Source organism: Bubalus kerabau, chromosome 20, assembly GCF_029407905.1.
Source record: "Bubalus kerabau isolate K-KA32 ecotype Philippines breed swamp buffalo chromosome 20, PCC_UOA_SB_1v2, whole genome shotgun sequence".
Lineage (NCBI taxonomy): Eukaryota > Metazoa > Chordata > Mammalia > Artiodactyla > Bovidae > Bubalus > Bubalus kerabau.
The window spans coordinates 8,579,724-8,594,265 of NC_073643.1; the positions used below are offsets into that span (position 1 = coordinate 8,579,724).

Below are 14,542 nucleotides of genomic sequence, written 5' to 3' on the forward strand. Positions count from 1 at the left end.
GCCGGGCTCCTGGGATTCTCCAGGCAAGAATGCTGGAGTGGGTTGCGATGCCCTCCTCCAAGGGATCTTCCGGACCCAGGGATCCAACCCACATCTCTTTCATCTCTTGCATTGGTAGGCAGGTTCTTTACCACTGGGACCACCACCTGGGACCTCAGCCTGGGGAGAAAAAAAAAAAAAACATAAAAGGGGGCAGAAGCAGGGTTCTGTGATTAAGAACCAAACTGTGGAATTGGGTGGAAAAGACTGAATCCTGGGGTGGGCACTTCCCACATCTCCATTTCCTCATCTGCATAAGAGTACAACCCGGGGCCAGGCTCATGGGAGGTACCTGATGAACAGTAGGGATCCCTGAGAATAAGCTTCCTCATTTCAGCACTTTGTAGAAAGCTCAGGTCCCAGCAAGGGCCGTTGACCCTGCCCCTGCACCCCCCAGTCCTGGAGAAGATTCTCAGCAGTCTCTCTTATTTTCTTTTAATAATTCATCAGGGAACCTCTGAGAAACACTAGCTCCTACTCTTGAGTCAGATCCTGGGGGGGGGGGGGGGTCTTTTCATCCCATTCTGTAGGTTTTAGAATCTTTAAAAAAGAGAGAGAGAGCAGTTCATGTATTTTCTGTTTTCCCCCATTCTAAATTAATACTGTGTTTCCTCGGTTAAGGACTTCCTGTTTCAATAGGATAATTTAGTAAAAGTGACGTTACTGGATCAGCAGATGTGCTAATTCTTTTTAGATACACGCCAATTGGGTGTTAAATCCGGCAGTGCCTCCCAAGCCTGCGTAGTATTAATCCTCAGGCGTTAGTTTGCTGCTAACTGTTACTTCTGGTTCAGTGTGTGTGTATTTGGGGGTGAAGCACCAGGACGCTCTGTGTGTTGCTGGAAGTTATTCTCATCGCATCTTTACCTGCGTTACCTGTGGCAGCAGTCACCACCAGCTCATGCCCAATCCTCCTTGACTTTTTTTTTTTTCTTGTACCTCGTGGCACATGGGATCTTAGTTTCCTGACCAGGGATGGAACCCTTGCCCCCTGCAGTGAAGCTTGGAGTCCTAACCTCTGGACCACCAGGGAATTCCTTCCATCCTCCTTGAATTATATCTTCACCTCCTTAGACTTCCCTTTGTATTTTTAATAGCTTTGTTGATGTATCATGTACATACCGTAAAAGCTCCTCGTTTTAAGCGTACACTTCAGTAATTTTTAGTAAATTGACAGGGTTGTGCAACCATCACCGTAATCCCATTTTAGATTTTTTCCGTCATTCCCAAAAGATCCCTCATGCACACTTGCTCCCATATAATTCTGAAGAAGCCGCTACTGTACTGCTGTATTTATCGCATCCATAAATATTTCAGGGTGTGTGTGTGTGTCTTTTTTTTTTGCCGCACCACGTGGCATTTGGGATCTTATTTCCCCAGCTAGGGATTGAAACTGGGTCCCCTGCGTTGGAAAAGCAGAGTTTTATCCACTGGACCACCGAGGAAGTCCCAGGGTGTGTCTCAGTCGCCCAGCACTCTACGTGCTTGTTGTGGGGGGCCCCTACTAAGGCAGCACCCCTCCCGCTTATGCCCCCAAAGCAAACCCCTGCGTTCAGTGCTGACTCCCGAAACCCAAGAGCTAAAGCCACGTGATTGCAGAGAAGAGGCTGCAGTCCACCCACAGGCCGTGTTTACACTGGGGCGCTGGTGAGAATCCAGTTTTGCCCCAAATTCAGTCCTGCGCCCATCATCGAAGGCCCCCTCTGTGCTGGGCCCTGTGGGTGCAGCAAGGAATTGCTCCTGGGCCCTGCCCTTGTGCCCACCACTGAACTGCATACAGAGAAGAATGCCCAGGGCTGGGGTGGCCGGCTAGTCACAGCACCACTCTGGCCTGATCTGCACCTGAATGTGTGTGTGTGTGTTTTGCAGAGCTTCCCTGATGACCCCTTGTTTCTGGGGCAAAGCCTGCACCTGTCTCAGATGCACCAGAGAAGCCTGCCCCTACCGGTCCCCTCCCATGTGTTAATGGTGGGACCTGTCCCGGGGGATGCTTTCTCTTTCTCTCTCCCCCTCTCAGCATCAGGGAGCAAGAGCGTGGTCCTACCAGGTGCCTGGAAGGTGGAAGGCCTCAGGAGTGGGTGGACTGTAAACTATTCATTCATTCCAACCAAACACATTATCTGTGGAGAATCCACATGCCATTCAAGGTCCTGACTTGGGAACACCAACAGTGAGCAAAATAGACCAAAACCCTCAGCATCATGGGACTTACACTCAGGGGTGACAGACAATAAAAAATAAACAGATGAAAGACCCTGCTTGCTGGGGCTTGAAGCAGAATAAGTGAGTGAGGAGGGACTACAAATGATAAAACACTCATCTTTTTAAAAAGCAGGGTATCGCGACTGCCCCGGTGGGCCAGTGGTCAGGATGCCACTTTCCTGTGCAGGGGGCACAGGTTCCATCCCTGGTTAGGGAGTTAAGATCCCATAAGCCTCCTGGGCAAAAAAAAATAAAAAGAAAAAAAAGAAAAAGAAACCAGAAGCGATATTGTAACAAATTCAATAAAGACTTTCAAGATGGTCCGCATAAAAAAAAAAAAAGCCTTCCAAAAAATGAAAAGTAGGGTATAAAACAGTGTGTAGGGGTTTCCCTGGTGGCTCAGTGGTAAAAAAAAAAAAAAGAAAAAAAAAATCTGCCTGCTAGTGCAGGGGACACGGGTTTGACCCCTGATCCAGGAAGATCCCACGTGCTGCAGAGCAACTAGGGCCATGAGCCACAGCTACTGAGCCTGCGCTCTAAAGCCACAGCTGCTGAAGCCCGCATGCCTCGAGCCCACGCTCTACAACAAGGGCAGCCACTGCGATGAGAGGCCCGCGCACCACATCTGGAGAGGAGCCCCCACTCACCGCAACTAGAGAAAAGCCCACGCAGCAACAATAAATAAGTAAAATTTATCTAGCGCAGCCAAAACTAAATAAAAACTATTTTAAACAACTGTATATAGCATGCAATCCAGTCTTTGAAAAGGAAAAATAATACTGCTGATGCTAAGTTACAGCAGTCGTGTCCGACTCTGTGTGACCCCATAGACAGCAGCCCACCAGGCTCCCCTGTCCCTGGGATTCTCCAGGTAAGAACACTGGAGTGGGTTGCCATTTCGTTCTCCAGTGCATGAAAGTGAAAGGTGAAAGTGAAGTCGCTCAGTCGTGTCTGACTCTTCGTGACCCCATGGACTGTAGCCTACCAGGCTCCTCCGTCCATGGGATTTCCCAGGCAAGAGTACTGGAGTGGGGTGCCATTGCCTTCTCAGGAAAAATAATACATATGTGCTCAAAACATCCATATGTAGAAAGAAATACCCTAAACTCCAGAGGTGGTAGTTATCTCTGAGAAGTGGGATTATGGGTGATTTTTTGTTTTCTTAGACACTTCATGAATTGATTTTCTATTCTAAGTATTGATTATGTAATTAGAGTGACCCTTTTATGTAAGCAGGATGCCTGACATGACTGTCATTTCTAAAGGGCCCCACCTTTCTGAGGCGGAGCCCCAGAGCCCTGCCTCCTAGTGTGAGAGCACTGGAGTCAAGGCAGGTTTCCTTTCTATTATCCAGGGTCCCACAGGCTGTTCTGTGCTTGCTCCCAGTGGGAAGCAGACAGAGGGTTCAAGCCCTGGGCTGAAAACAGAGGCCAGGAGCCAGGAGAGGGGCCTGGAGAGACACAAGCAGGTCCCATGGGCTGGGCGGTGTGGTGGGGAGCAGGGGTGTGCAGCCGTGTGCCAGGGCACAGCTGGCCCCGCTGCCCTGCTGTGTGACATTCAGCAAGTCGCTTAACCTCTGTGTGCCTTATTTTCCTTGTAAAAGGACAACAGGATTTGCCTCCTAGAGCACTTATCCCTGGGCCTGGGTAGAATGCCGTTAAAGATCTCCACGAGGTGTCATAAAGCGCCTTTTACAACTTTGTATGGAATTTTTTTTGGGGGGGGGGCAGTTCCATGCAGCTTGAGGGATCTTAGTTCCCTGACCAGGGATCAAACCTGTGCCCCCTGCAGTGGAAAGTGGAGTCCTAACCACTGGACTGCCAGGGAATTCCTCATATGTGATCTTTATAATACAAGAAAATGAAACAAGTGAATTTTACCACGGGACAGTCTGTTGACACATGCCTTTCCATGAGCTGGCGCGGGCCCATTTCCTGGAGACTGGAGGAGGGGGTTTCACTGACAGGCAGGGGTGCCTGTACATGAGCCCAGGGCAGAGCTCAGCCACAGCTGGAATATCGCAGTCTCCTGCCATCCTCCCGCCCCCAGGCAGAGCCACCGATGGGCCCGCTTACATCTACAGATACACTTCCCTGTCACGGCATCATCAGCCACATCTCTGACTTTTTGAACAAGCTCAGCTTTCATCTCTTGGGCTTTTCCAGAAAAGCCTCTTAGAACGGGTCTGTGGCCTTTTGATGTTGCCTTTCATCACTTACTTTCCCTTCTCCTGCCTGTGTCTCTCACTGAAACATTATTCCAAGGTCAGAAGGAAAGCCCTGCGAGAGGGTGGGGTGGTGACCTGCCGGCACCCAGCCCTGGCAGGCTCTCACACAAAGGTGCGTGGTGCCATCTGCAGCCAGACGTGAGCAGGGTGTTAGGGGACAGACCTGCTGGGGGGATGTCCCTGGGCAGTTCATCTCCTGAGCATCGCCTCTGGAGGCTTGTCCAGAAATTGTCTTAGACTTCAGATTTCCATTGGCTCTTTGAAGGAGACCCACCCAGCCTGAAAACCTGGGCCCACTGCCTGGCACGTGGCTGTGGACCTCAGATCTGCCTGTATGAGTTTCCCAAGTTCTCAGGGGGTGACAGTCATTTCACTCGGGTGATGTTCAGTTGGTTTCGTCTGCTGTGAAATTGAAACTCATGCTGCTTTCACAACACTCATCTCCTTTCTCATAGTAAGAATTCTGATAGCACGCAGTCAGACAGAACTCCGTCTAGGGGAGAGGGAGTGGTTTCTCATCCGAGGGAAAGCCAGGCTCTCTCCAAACAGTGCCATGGCAGGTCCGAGAGACGTGGCTTTGAGTTGAAGGCTCTTGCAACGTGACTTTTAAACCCCTGGAGATTTATATTAGATGACTTATTTTCAACTTGCGTGACAGTTTGTTATAAAAGAACAGATTGGGAATTCCCTGATGGTTAAGACTCAGAGCCTTCACTGCCAGGACCTAGGTTCAGCCCACAAGCCGCATGGTGCAGCCAAAAAAAAAGAAAAGACCTTTATGAGAGGATCTAGAGAATTCCCAGGGATGGGGGAGCTTGGTGGGCTGCCGTCTATGGGGTCGCACAGAGTCAGACACGACTGAAGCAACTTAGCAGCAGCAGCAGCAGCAGCAGAGAATTCTGTGAATAGAGGAGCCTGGTGAGCTACAGTCTGTGGGGTTGCAAAGAGTTGGATGTAACTGAGCAACTAACACACACACACACACACAGGAGGCCGCCAGAGAAACAAATGAGTCCTTTAGGTGGTATCACACTGATATTACTCTAAACAGAACTGATTGTGTCTTCCAGAAATTCTCCAGCCTGCTTCACTTCAGTTTCTCTGAGTTCAGACTTTTTTAACTGGGAACACGAACAGGTCCTAATAGATAAACAATAAGGACTTAACAGGGAACTATATTCAGTATCTTATAATAACCCATAATGGAAAAGAACCTGAAAAAGTATATGTGTGTGTGTATATATATATATATATAACTGATATATATATCAGTTGTCCACATCCCAGCTCTTTTCTCTCCGTTGTCTGTTCTTTCTCTTGCTTCACCCTTCCGCATGCGCCCTGAGTGTCAGTCTGGAGGATTCAAGGCATTTGCAGAGGTTACTCACTGGCCCTGGAGGAGTTCCTGAAAAGCCTAGAATAAAGTACACTAGCTAAGATGCTGGCTAGCTAAAGTAGCAATGATGCCTCCTTGGGCAGAAAGGAAGCTTTTGGTAGCACGCACGAGTATACACCATCTGCCCTCTAAACGAGATTGGCCAGAATCGGGCTTTACGGAGAAGACTGCATGACTGGCGGCCTGAGACCCAGGGATGAGAATTCGGGGAGTCTTATTTCATAGTCAGGGTTCCCAGAGAAGATGGAGATGGGCTGGGGTCATAGAGCAATCGTGTGCTTCTCAGCTCAGCCCTGGGGCTCAGAGGGGAAGACCTGCCTGGGCCCCTTCTGTTGCTTGGGGAAACTTAACCGCGTGTCCTCAGACTCAGTCCCAGATAAAGACTGGTAAAAATGATTCTAATCTGTGCATTCAATGAGGTGCAAAATTGCTTCTCCACCTCGAAATCACACTGCATAATCCTGGGTTATTTGCATTTTAAGTGAATTAAACCACCCCAGCCTGTGTGAGAGGATCCATGTCAGGTGGAGGGACCCCCCCACCTCACTCCCCAGATAGAAGAGGGCTGAAATAGGGGGATGTTGATGGAGCAGCCGCGCTGTGACTATCAGGCACACTCCTAGGTGAAGCAAAGACTCCCTTTGGAGCTTTGAAACAGCCTCAAGGCATGAATCATTATATCATCTGTGGCCAGTGGGCTGGAGAGGAACCGAAAAAATGAAAATCTTCAGGCTGCTCATTAGCGAAGGGAAATATGCAAACATTGAGGGTCTCCATGTGTCAGGGCCACATTCTTCTGCTTTGATCTGTTAAGTAGAACACTCTTCATGCCCACTTTAGGCCTCAAGCTGAACTGTTCTTTGCTGGCTGACATCCCTGTAACCTAGGCCCCTGATAGAATGCTAGAATGAGGAGCTTTAGAAAACAGCGTTTTTAGCATTGGCCAGCCTTAGATTGATTTCGTGATTGAATTATCTTTATAGCTGCTCACTTTCTGCAGCTAGGTTTCCCCACGGCAGCACAGTAGCTTGAGGGCTACACTTGAAGCCAGATAGTTCTTTATTATGGGGACTGTCTTGTGCATAGAAGGGTGGCAGCATCCTCCCACCACACACACACACACACACACACACACACTGTGACAACCAGGAATGTCTGCAGATGTCACCAACTGTCTCATAGAACACAACAGGCCCTTGGACAATCACTGTTCTGTAGGCCAGAGGCAGCAGGAAAGATTTAACCTTTGTCCTAAATTGGTTGTGCTTTTAATATTGACCGAGACTTTACATACGTTTAACACCTGTGCGTTATCAGTTCATCCCCCGTTTGGGGTGAGCAAGACTTTCTTCTCTGTGAGTGGCCTTCACAGAAACTCAGCCTTCTCTTCCCTCTTCCAGTCTGCCCTCCCATGGTATTCTTTTTTTTTTTGGCCATGCCGTGCAGCATGTGAGATCTTAGTTCCCCAACCAGGGATTGAACCTGGATCCCCTGCATGGGATGCGTGTCGTCTTAACCACTGGACCACCAGGGATGTCCCTCCCCTGGTATTCTTATGTTGCTAATAATTGACCCAACCTAGTCATTCATTACTAGGTCATGAGTTTATTACTTCTGCACACTCATTCATTCAGGTAACAATATACTTAGCGAGTTCTCATAGCAGGCCCCAGGATGCTGGGGGGACGGGGCGTGGAGCAAGCAACACCTTGTAGCCGGGATCCCCACACGTTTGATGATGCATCTGGCCTCCTCAGCTCATTCATGCTCAGGGCTTGCATTTTGGAGAGCAAAACTGCATCCAAAGTGGAGGTACATGATCCCTGGAATCAGACAGCCTTAAGATTCAAATCCCTCCTCCACTGCTTACAAACTGGGTGTTAGTCACTCAGTCGTGTCCAACTCTTTGCGACCCCATGGACTGTAGCTCACCAGGCTCCTTGGTCCATGGGATTCTCCAGGCAAGAATACTGGAGTGGGTGGCCATTTCCTTCTCCAGCGGACCTTCCCAACCCAGCTATTGAAATGCATCTCCTGCATTGCAGGCAGATTGTTTACTGTCTGAGCCACCAGGAAAGCTCTAACTTGGTAGCCGTGGGCAGCCGTGATGGAGCCTGTCTGCCTGCATTTCCCCACAAGCAGGCATGGGGGGGATTTTGCTGACTCGGCAGAGTTCTGGGACATCGTAACGAGATCATGTACATCAACCACTCAGATCAGATCAGTCGCTTAGTCGTGTCCAACTCTTTGCGACCCCATGAATCACAGCACGCCAGGCCTCCCTGTCCATCACCAACTCCCGGAGTTCACTCAGACTCACGTCCATCGAGTCAGTGATGCCATCCAGCCATCTCATCCTCTGTCATCCCCTTCTCCTCTTGCCCCCCATCCCTCCCAGCATCAGAGTCTTTTCCAATGAGTCAACTCTTCGCATGAGGTGGCCAAAGTACTGGAGTTTCAGCTTCAGCATCGTTCCTTCCAAAGAAATCCCAGGGCTGATCTCCTTCAGAATGGACTGGTTGGATCCCCTTGCAGTCCAAGGGACTCTCAAGAGTCTTCTCCAACACCACAGTTCAAAAGCATCAATTCTTCGGCACTCAGCTTTCTTCACAGTCCAACTCTCACATCCATACATGACCACTGGAAAAACCATAGCCTTGACTAGACGAACCTTTGTTGGCAAAGTAATGTCTCTGCTTTTGAATATGCTATCTAGGTTGGTCATAACTTTCCTTCCAAGTAGTAAACGTCTTTTAATTTCATGGCTGCAGTCACCATCTGTAGTGATTTTGGAGCCCAGAAAAATAAAGTCTGACACTGTTTCCACTGTTTCCCCATCTATTTCCCATCAAGTGATGGGACCGGATGCCATGACCTTCGTTTTCTGAATGTTGAGCTTTAAGCCAACTTTTTCACTCTCCACTTTCACTTTCATCAAGAGGCTTTTGAGTTCCTCTTCACTTTCTGCCATAAGGGTGGTGTCATCTGCATATCTGAGGTTATTGATATTTCTCCCAGCAATCTTGATTCCAGCTTGTGTTTCTTCCAGTCCAGCATTTCTCATGATGTACTCTGCATATAAGTTAAATAAACAGGGTGACAGTATATAGCCTTGACAAACTCCTTTTCCTATTTGGAACCAGGCTGTTGTTCCATGTCCAGTTCTAACTGTTGCTTCCTGACCTGCATACAAATTTCTCAAGAGGCAGATCAGGTGGTCTGGTATTCCCATCTCTTTCAGAATTTTCCACAGTTTATTGTGATCCACACAATCAAAGGCTTTGGCATAGTCAATAAAGCAGAAATAGATGCTTTTCTGGAACTCTCTTGCTTTTTCCATGATCCAGCGGATGTTGGCAATTTGATCTCTGGTTCCTCTGCCTTTTCTAAAACCAGCTTGAACATCAGGAAGTTCACGGTTCACATATTGCTGAAGCCTGGCTTGGAGAATTTTGAGCATTACTTTACTAGCGTGTGAGATGAGTGCAATTGTGCGGTAGTTTGAGCATTCTTTGGCATTGCCTTTCTTTGGGATTGGAATGAAAACTGACCTTTTCCAGTCCTGTGGCCACTGCTGAGTTTTCCATATTTGCTGGCATATTGAGTGCAGCACTTTCACAGCATCATCTTTCAGGACTTGGAATAGCTCCACTGGAATTCCATCACCTCCACTAGCTTTGTTTGTAGTGATGCTTTCTAAGGCCCACTTGACTTCACATTCTAGGATGTCTGGCTCTAGGTCAGTGATCACACCATAGTGATTATCTGGGTTGTGAATGTCTTTTTTGTATAGTTCTTCTGTGTATTCTTGCCATCTCTTCTTAATATCTTCTGCTTCTGTTAGGTCCATACCATTTCTGTCCTTTATTGAGCCCATCTTTGCATGAAATGTTCCTTTGGTATCTCTGATTTTCTTGAAGAGATCCCTAGTCTTTCCCATTCTGTTGTTTTCCTCTATTTCTTTGCATTGATTGCTGAAGAAGGCTTTCTTATCTCTCCTTGCTATTCTTTGGAACTCTGCATTCAGATGTTTATATCTTTCCTTTTCTCCTTTGCTTTTTGCTTCTCTTCTTTTCACAGCTATTTGTAAGGCCTCCCCAGACAGCCATTTTGCTTTTTTGCATTTCTTTTCCATGGGGATGGTCTTGATCCCTGTCTCCTGTACAATGTCACGAACCTCATTGCATAGTTCATCAGGCACTCTATCTATCAGATCTAGGCCCTTAAATCTATTTCTCACTTCCACTGTATAATCATAAGGGATTTGATTTAGGTCATAACTGAATGGTCCAGTGGTTTTCCCTACTTTCTTCAATTTCAGTCTGAATTTGGTAATAAGGAGTTCATGGTCTGAGCCACAGTCAGCTCCTGATCTTGTTTTTGCTGACTGTATAGAGCTTCTCCATCTTTGGCTGCAAAGAATATAATCAATCTGATTTCAGTGTTGACCATCTGGTGATGTCCATGTATAGAGTCTTCTCTTGTGTTGTTGGAAGAGGGTGTTTGTTATGACCAGTGCATTTTCTTGGCAAAACTCTATTAGTCTTTGCCCTGCTTCATTCCGTATTCCAAGGCCAAATTTGCCTGTTACTCCAGGTGTTTCTTGACTTCCTACTTTTGCATTCCAGTCCCCTATAATGAAAAGGACATCTTTTTGGGGTGTTAGTTCGAAAAGGTCTTGTAGGTCTTCATAGAACCGTTTGACTTCAGCTTCTTCAGCATTACTGGTTGGGACATAGACTTGGATTACTTGGTCATGGTGGAGAGATCAACCAGTCAGTACACGGTAACGATGGGGTAAATCTTCCATGGCAGAACAGTCAAACTGAGACAGAAGGAAAAAAAGCCAGCAGTAACTAAGGACATGGAGAAGGCAATGGCGCCCCACTCCGGTACTTTTGCCTAGAAAATCCCGTGGATGGAGGAGCCTGGTGGGCTGCAGTCCATGGGGTCGATAGAGTCGGACACGACTGAGCGACTTCACTTTCACTTTTCACTTTCATGCATTGGAGAAGGAAATGGCAACCCACTCCAGTGTTCTTGCCTGGAGAATCCCAGGGATGGGAAGCCTGGTGGGCTGCCGTCTATGGGGTCGCACAGAGTCGGACACGACGGAAGCGATGCAGCAGCAGCAGCAGCAGGAACTAAGGACATGCCGCCTTTGTGAACGTTTCCCAAAGTGCGGTGTGAATCTATGTTATTCATTAACCAGACCTCCTCAAAGCAGAGAGATGAACTCAACCTCTGAGAAGAAGGCCTCTTTCTTCAGATTCTTTAGAACTCTATGATTAATATATTTCTTTTCCATCTCAAACAAGGGCTCACACTGACCAAAGGCTTATCTGTACGTGCATAATTGCAAAAAAAACAAAAACACTTCAGCGAATTGTGTACTCAATGCTGACCTGTCAATATGATACATAATTTCTTTGTCTCAAAAATGTATGAAACCGCACCTCTGACTTCTGCTCAGTGGAGGAGTTCGCAGAGTTTCTGAGAATCTGTTTGCCAGGCTATCATCCTCAGCTTGACTCGAATAAAATTCTCTTATCTATCTTCTTTGCTGGATTGTTATTTGATTTCCTGTCAACAGTAACTTACTGTCTGCCAGCTGGTAGGTTATTTGTATGAAGGGACACCTTGGTGGGTCAAAAATAGTCAAGTATTGGCAACTTCCTAGGTCAGCCTAACATGTAAACCTAGGGCCAATATCTGACCGACTCTGGAGGTTGAGCAGATAAGGGGAGTGGTCCTGCCTGGCTCTCTCCAGAATTCCTGCCCTCTCTCTAAGGTTACACCCTGCTGCTGCATAGACTCTTTAGAGCGGACATGCCACTCCCTCCCATCCTCAGTGTTCCCAGGGGCTCGTGCATCAAAACCTTGTCCTGTGGGGAAACTGCTGTTCCCTGCCAATTTGTGAGGAAGTAACCGCAATTGTGGCAGCTCCTCAGTTCCCTGTGGTTGGTTGTGTTCCTGTTGTTTTGTTTTATAAATCTGTCTTATCCCTGTGTTCATTTTATCTTATTTTGTTTTTTTTGGGCATGTGGGATGTTAGTTCCCTGACCAGGGATCGAACCCGAGCCCCCTGCAGTGGAAGTGCAGAGTCTTAACCACTGGACCTCCAGGGAAGTCCGTGTTGTTTGGTCGTTCGTCCCCTGGGTGGGCGTTCCTCTGATGTCTCTGTGTTCCCACCCCAGGCCACGCTGCTGATCGCCTTCATCTGCGTGAGGAGCTCTCTGTGGACGAGCTACAGCGCCTACAGCTACTTTGAGGTGGTCACCATTTGCAACTTGATCATGATCCTCGCCTTCTACCTGGCGCACCTCTTCCGCCTGCCCCGCGTGCTCACCTGTATCAGCTGGCCCCTGTCGGTAAGGGAGTGGCCCGGCTGCGCTCCGCCCGCACGGGTCAGGACGCCGGCTGGGCACTGGGGCCCGACGCCCTTCCAGCCTACCCGCCCTGCCTCCTTGGCTGCTTCAGCCCTGAATTTCCCACTGCTGGGTGGCCCTCTCTGCCTCCGGTCTTACTGGCCTCTAAAACTGACCTTCAAGCTGCAAGAAAGCTGTGCTTCTCATCTTGATGCTTCTTTTCTCAAGTGACAGAAAATGGGCTGTGTGGCGGGTGGGGGGGTGACCTGGAGGCAGAACGTGGAAGGATGAAGCTGATAGAGGTGCTGCGTATTCACACTGTCATACGTATAAGATCTGTCAGCTGAAGTGGACAGGCAGAGTCTGAAGAAAGATATCAGAAGTTGCTAAGGTTTCTTCTTCGCATTATATTATTTTTTAAATGGCTTTATTTACACCTTGGTGACATGTCATACAATTGCCGATTGAAGTGTACAGTTCAGTGGATTTCCGTATGTTTTTAGACTTGTGCAACCGTCACCTCATTTTTAGAATATTTTCATCACCTCAAAAAGAAACCCTGTACCCTTTAGCTGTTACCTCCTACCCCTCATCTCCTCCAGCCCTGAGCTACTGCTGATTGACTTTCTGTCTCTATAACTTTTCCTGTTCTGGAGATTTCATGTAAGTAGACTCATATATGTGGTCTTCTGTAACTAGCTTCTTTCACTTAGTAGAGTGTGTATCGGTTTATCTATTTATAGCAGTATCAGTACTTCATTGCTTTTTATAGCTAACAAATAATCCATGGAAAGGATATACCATAGTTTGGTTTTTGTTGACTTGTTTGTTTGCTGGGGGCGCACCACGTGCCATGAGGGATCTTAGTTCCCCAACCAGGGGTGGAACCCATGCCCCCTGCAGTGCAAGCACGGAGTCCTAACCACTCAGTCACATTTTGTTTATCCATTTATCATTGATGCATATTTGGGTGGCTTCTGCCTTTTGGCAATTGTGAATCCTGCTGCTGTGCACATTTGTATACAAGTTCTGCATATGGACGTGTTTTTATTTTGCTTGGGAATATACCTAAGGGTGGGATTGCTGGGTCACATGGTAACTGTTTAATTGCTTGAGGAACTGCCCGGCTATTTTCCAAAGTGGATGTACCATGTTGCATTCCAGCAGTCTTCCCACTCGTTGTTTTTCAGGATTATTTTGAATTGTTGTATTTTCATAAGGACTTTATAATCAGCTTTTCAGTTTCCACAAAGAAGTCAGCTGAGATTCTAATAAGAATGACATTGAATCTGTAGATAAATTTGGAGAGTATTGCCATTTTAATAATAATATAAAGTCTTGTGATCCATGAGCATAGAAGGTTTTTCCTTTATTTAGATCTTCTAAAACTTCTTTCAACAATGTCATGTAACTTTCAGAGGATGAGTTTTACACTGTTTTTGTTCAGTGTGTTGCTAAGTATCCTACCCTTTGTGATACTATTTCAAATGTAGTTATTAATTTCATTTTCAGATTGTTCACTGCAAGTGGATAGAAATACAATTGATTTCTGTTTATTGATCTTGTATCCTCAATCATGTTGAAATCATTTATTAGATCTAATAGACGGTTAGTGGACTCCTTAGTGTTTTCTATCTATGGGAGCATACTGTCTGTAAAGAGATGGTTTTACATTTGTTTGCAGTCTGGATGCTTTTTACTTCATTTTCTTGACTTATTGCAAGAAATTGAATGTTGAAGTGGCAGGAGCAGATATCATCTTGTTCCCAATCTTAGGAGGAGAGTATTAGGTTTTTATCATTAAATGTAACATTAGCTGGGGTTTTTGTAGATAAGTGTTAGTCATTCAGTCATGTCCAACTCTTTGCAACCCCATGGTTTGTAACCTGCCAGGCTTCTCTGTCCATGGAATTCCCCAGGCAAGAATACTGGAGTGAGTAGCCATTCCCCTCCTCCAGGGGATCTTCCTCATCCAGGGATCAAACCCAGGTCTCCTGCATTGCAGGCAAATTCTTTACTGTTTGAGCCACCAGAGATGATATTGATTTTCCAGGCAAGAGTACTGGAGTGGGGTGCCATTGCCTTCTCCCTCAAATAGAAGAAGTTACCTTTAATTCATTTGTCTATTAAGACAATCATGTAGGGTGATTAATCTCTCTAGGATTCTGTTATTGCACTGATTTTCATATGTGGAACTATCTTTGCATTCCTGGGGGAAATTCTGATTGGCTGTGATGTATAATTCAGTTTACATGTAGCTGGATTTGGTTTGCTAGTCTTTTGTTGAGCATTTTTGCATTGATATTCATA

General features: G+C 46.9%; 1 protein-coding gene and 1 non-coding gene across 2 annotated transcripts in view; one reads left to right on the forward strand and one right to left on the reverse strand.

Moving 5' to 3' along the window:
* The window catches only part of CMTM7 (CKLF like MARVEL transmembrane domain containing 7), a 48,040-nt gene that overhangs the window by 26,061 nt on the left and 7,437 nt on the right, over nucleotides 1-14,542 (forward strand). Inside the window, 1 exon segment of the mRNA XM_055557238.1 lies at nucleotides 12,062-12,235. Within this exon segment, the coding sequence (XP_055413213.1) occupies nucleotides 12,062-12,235 (174 nt within the window).
* Nucleotides 11,920-11,992, reverse strand: TRNAG-UCC (transfer RNA glycine (anticodon UCC)). Its single transcript has one exon. It is a non-coding gene; the product is annotated as a tRNA-Gly (tRNA).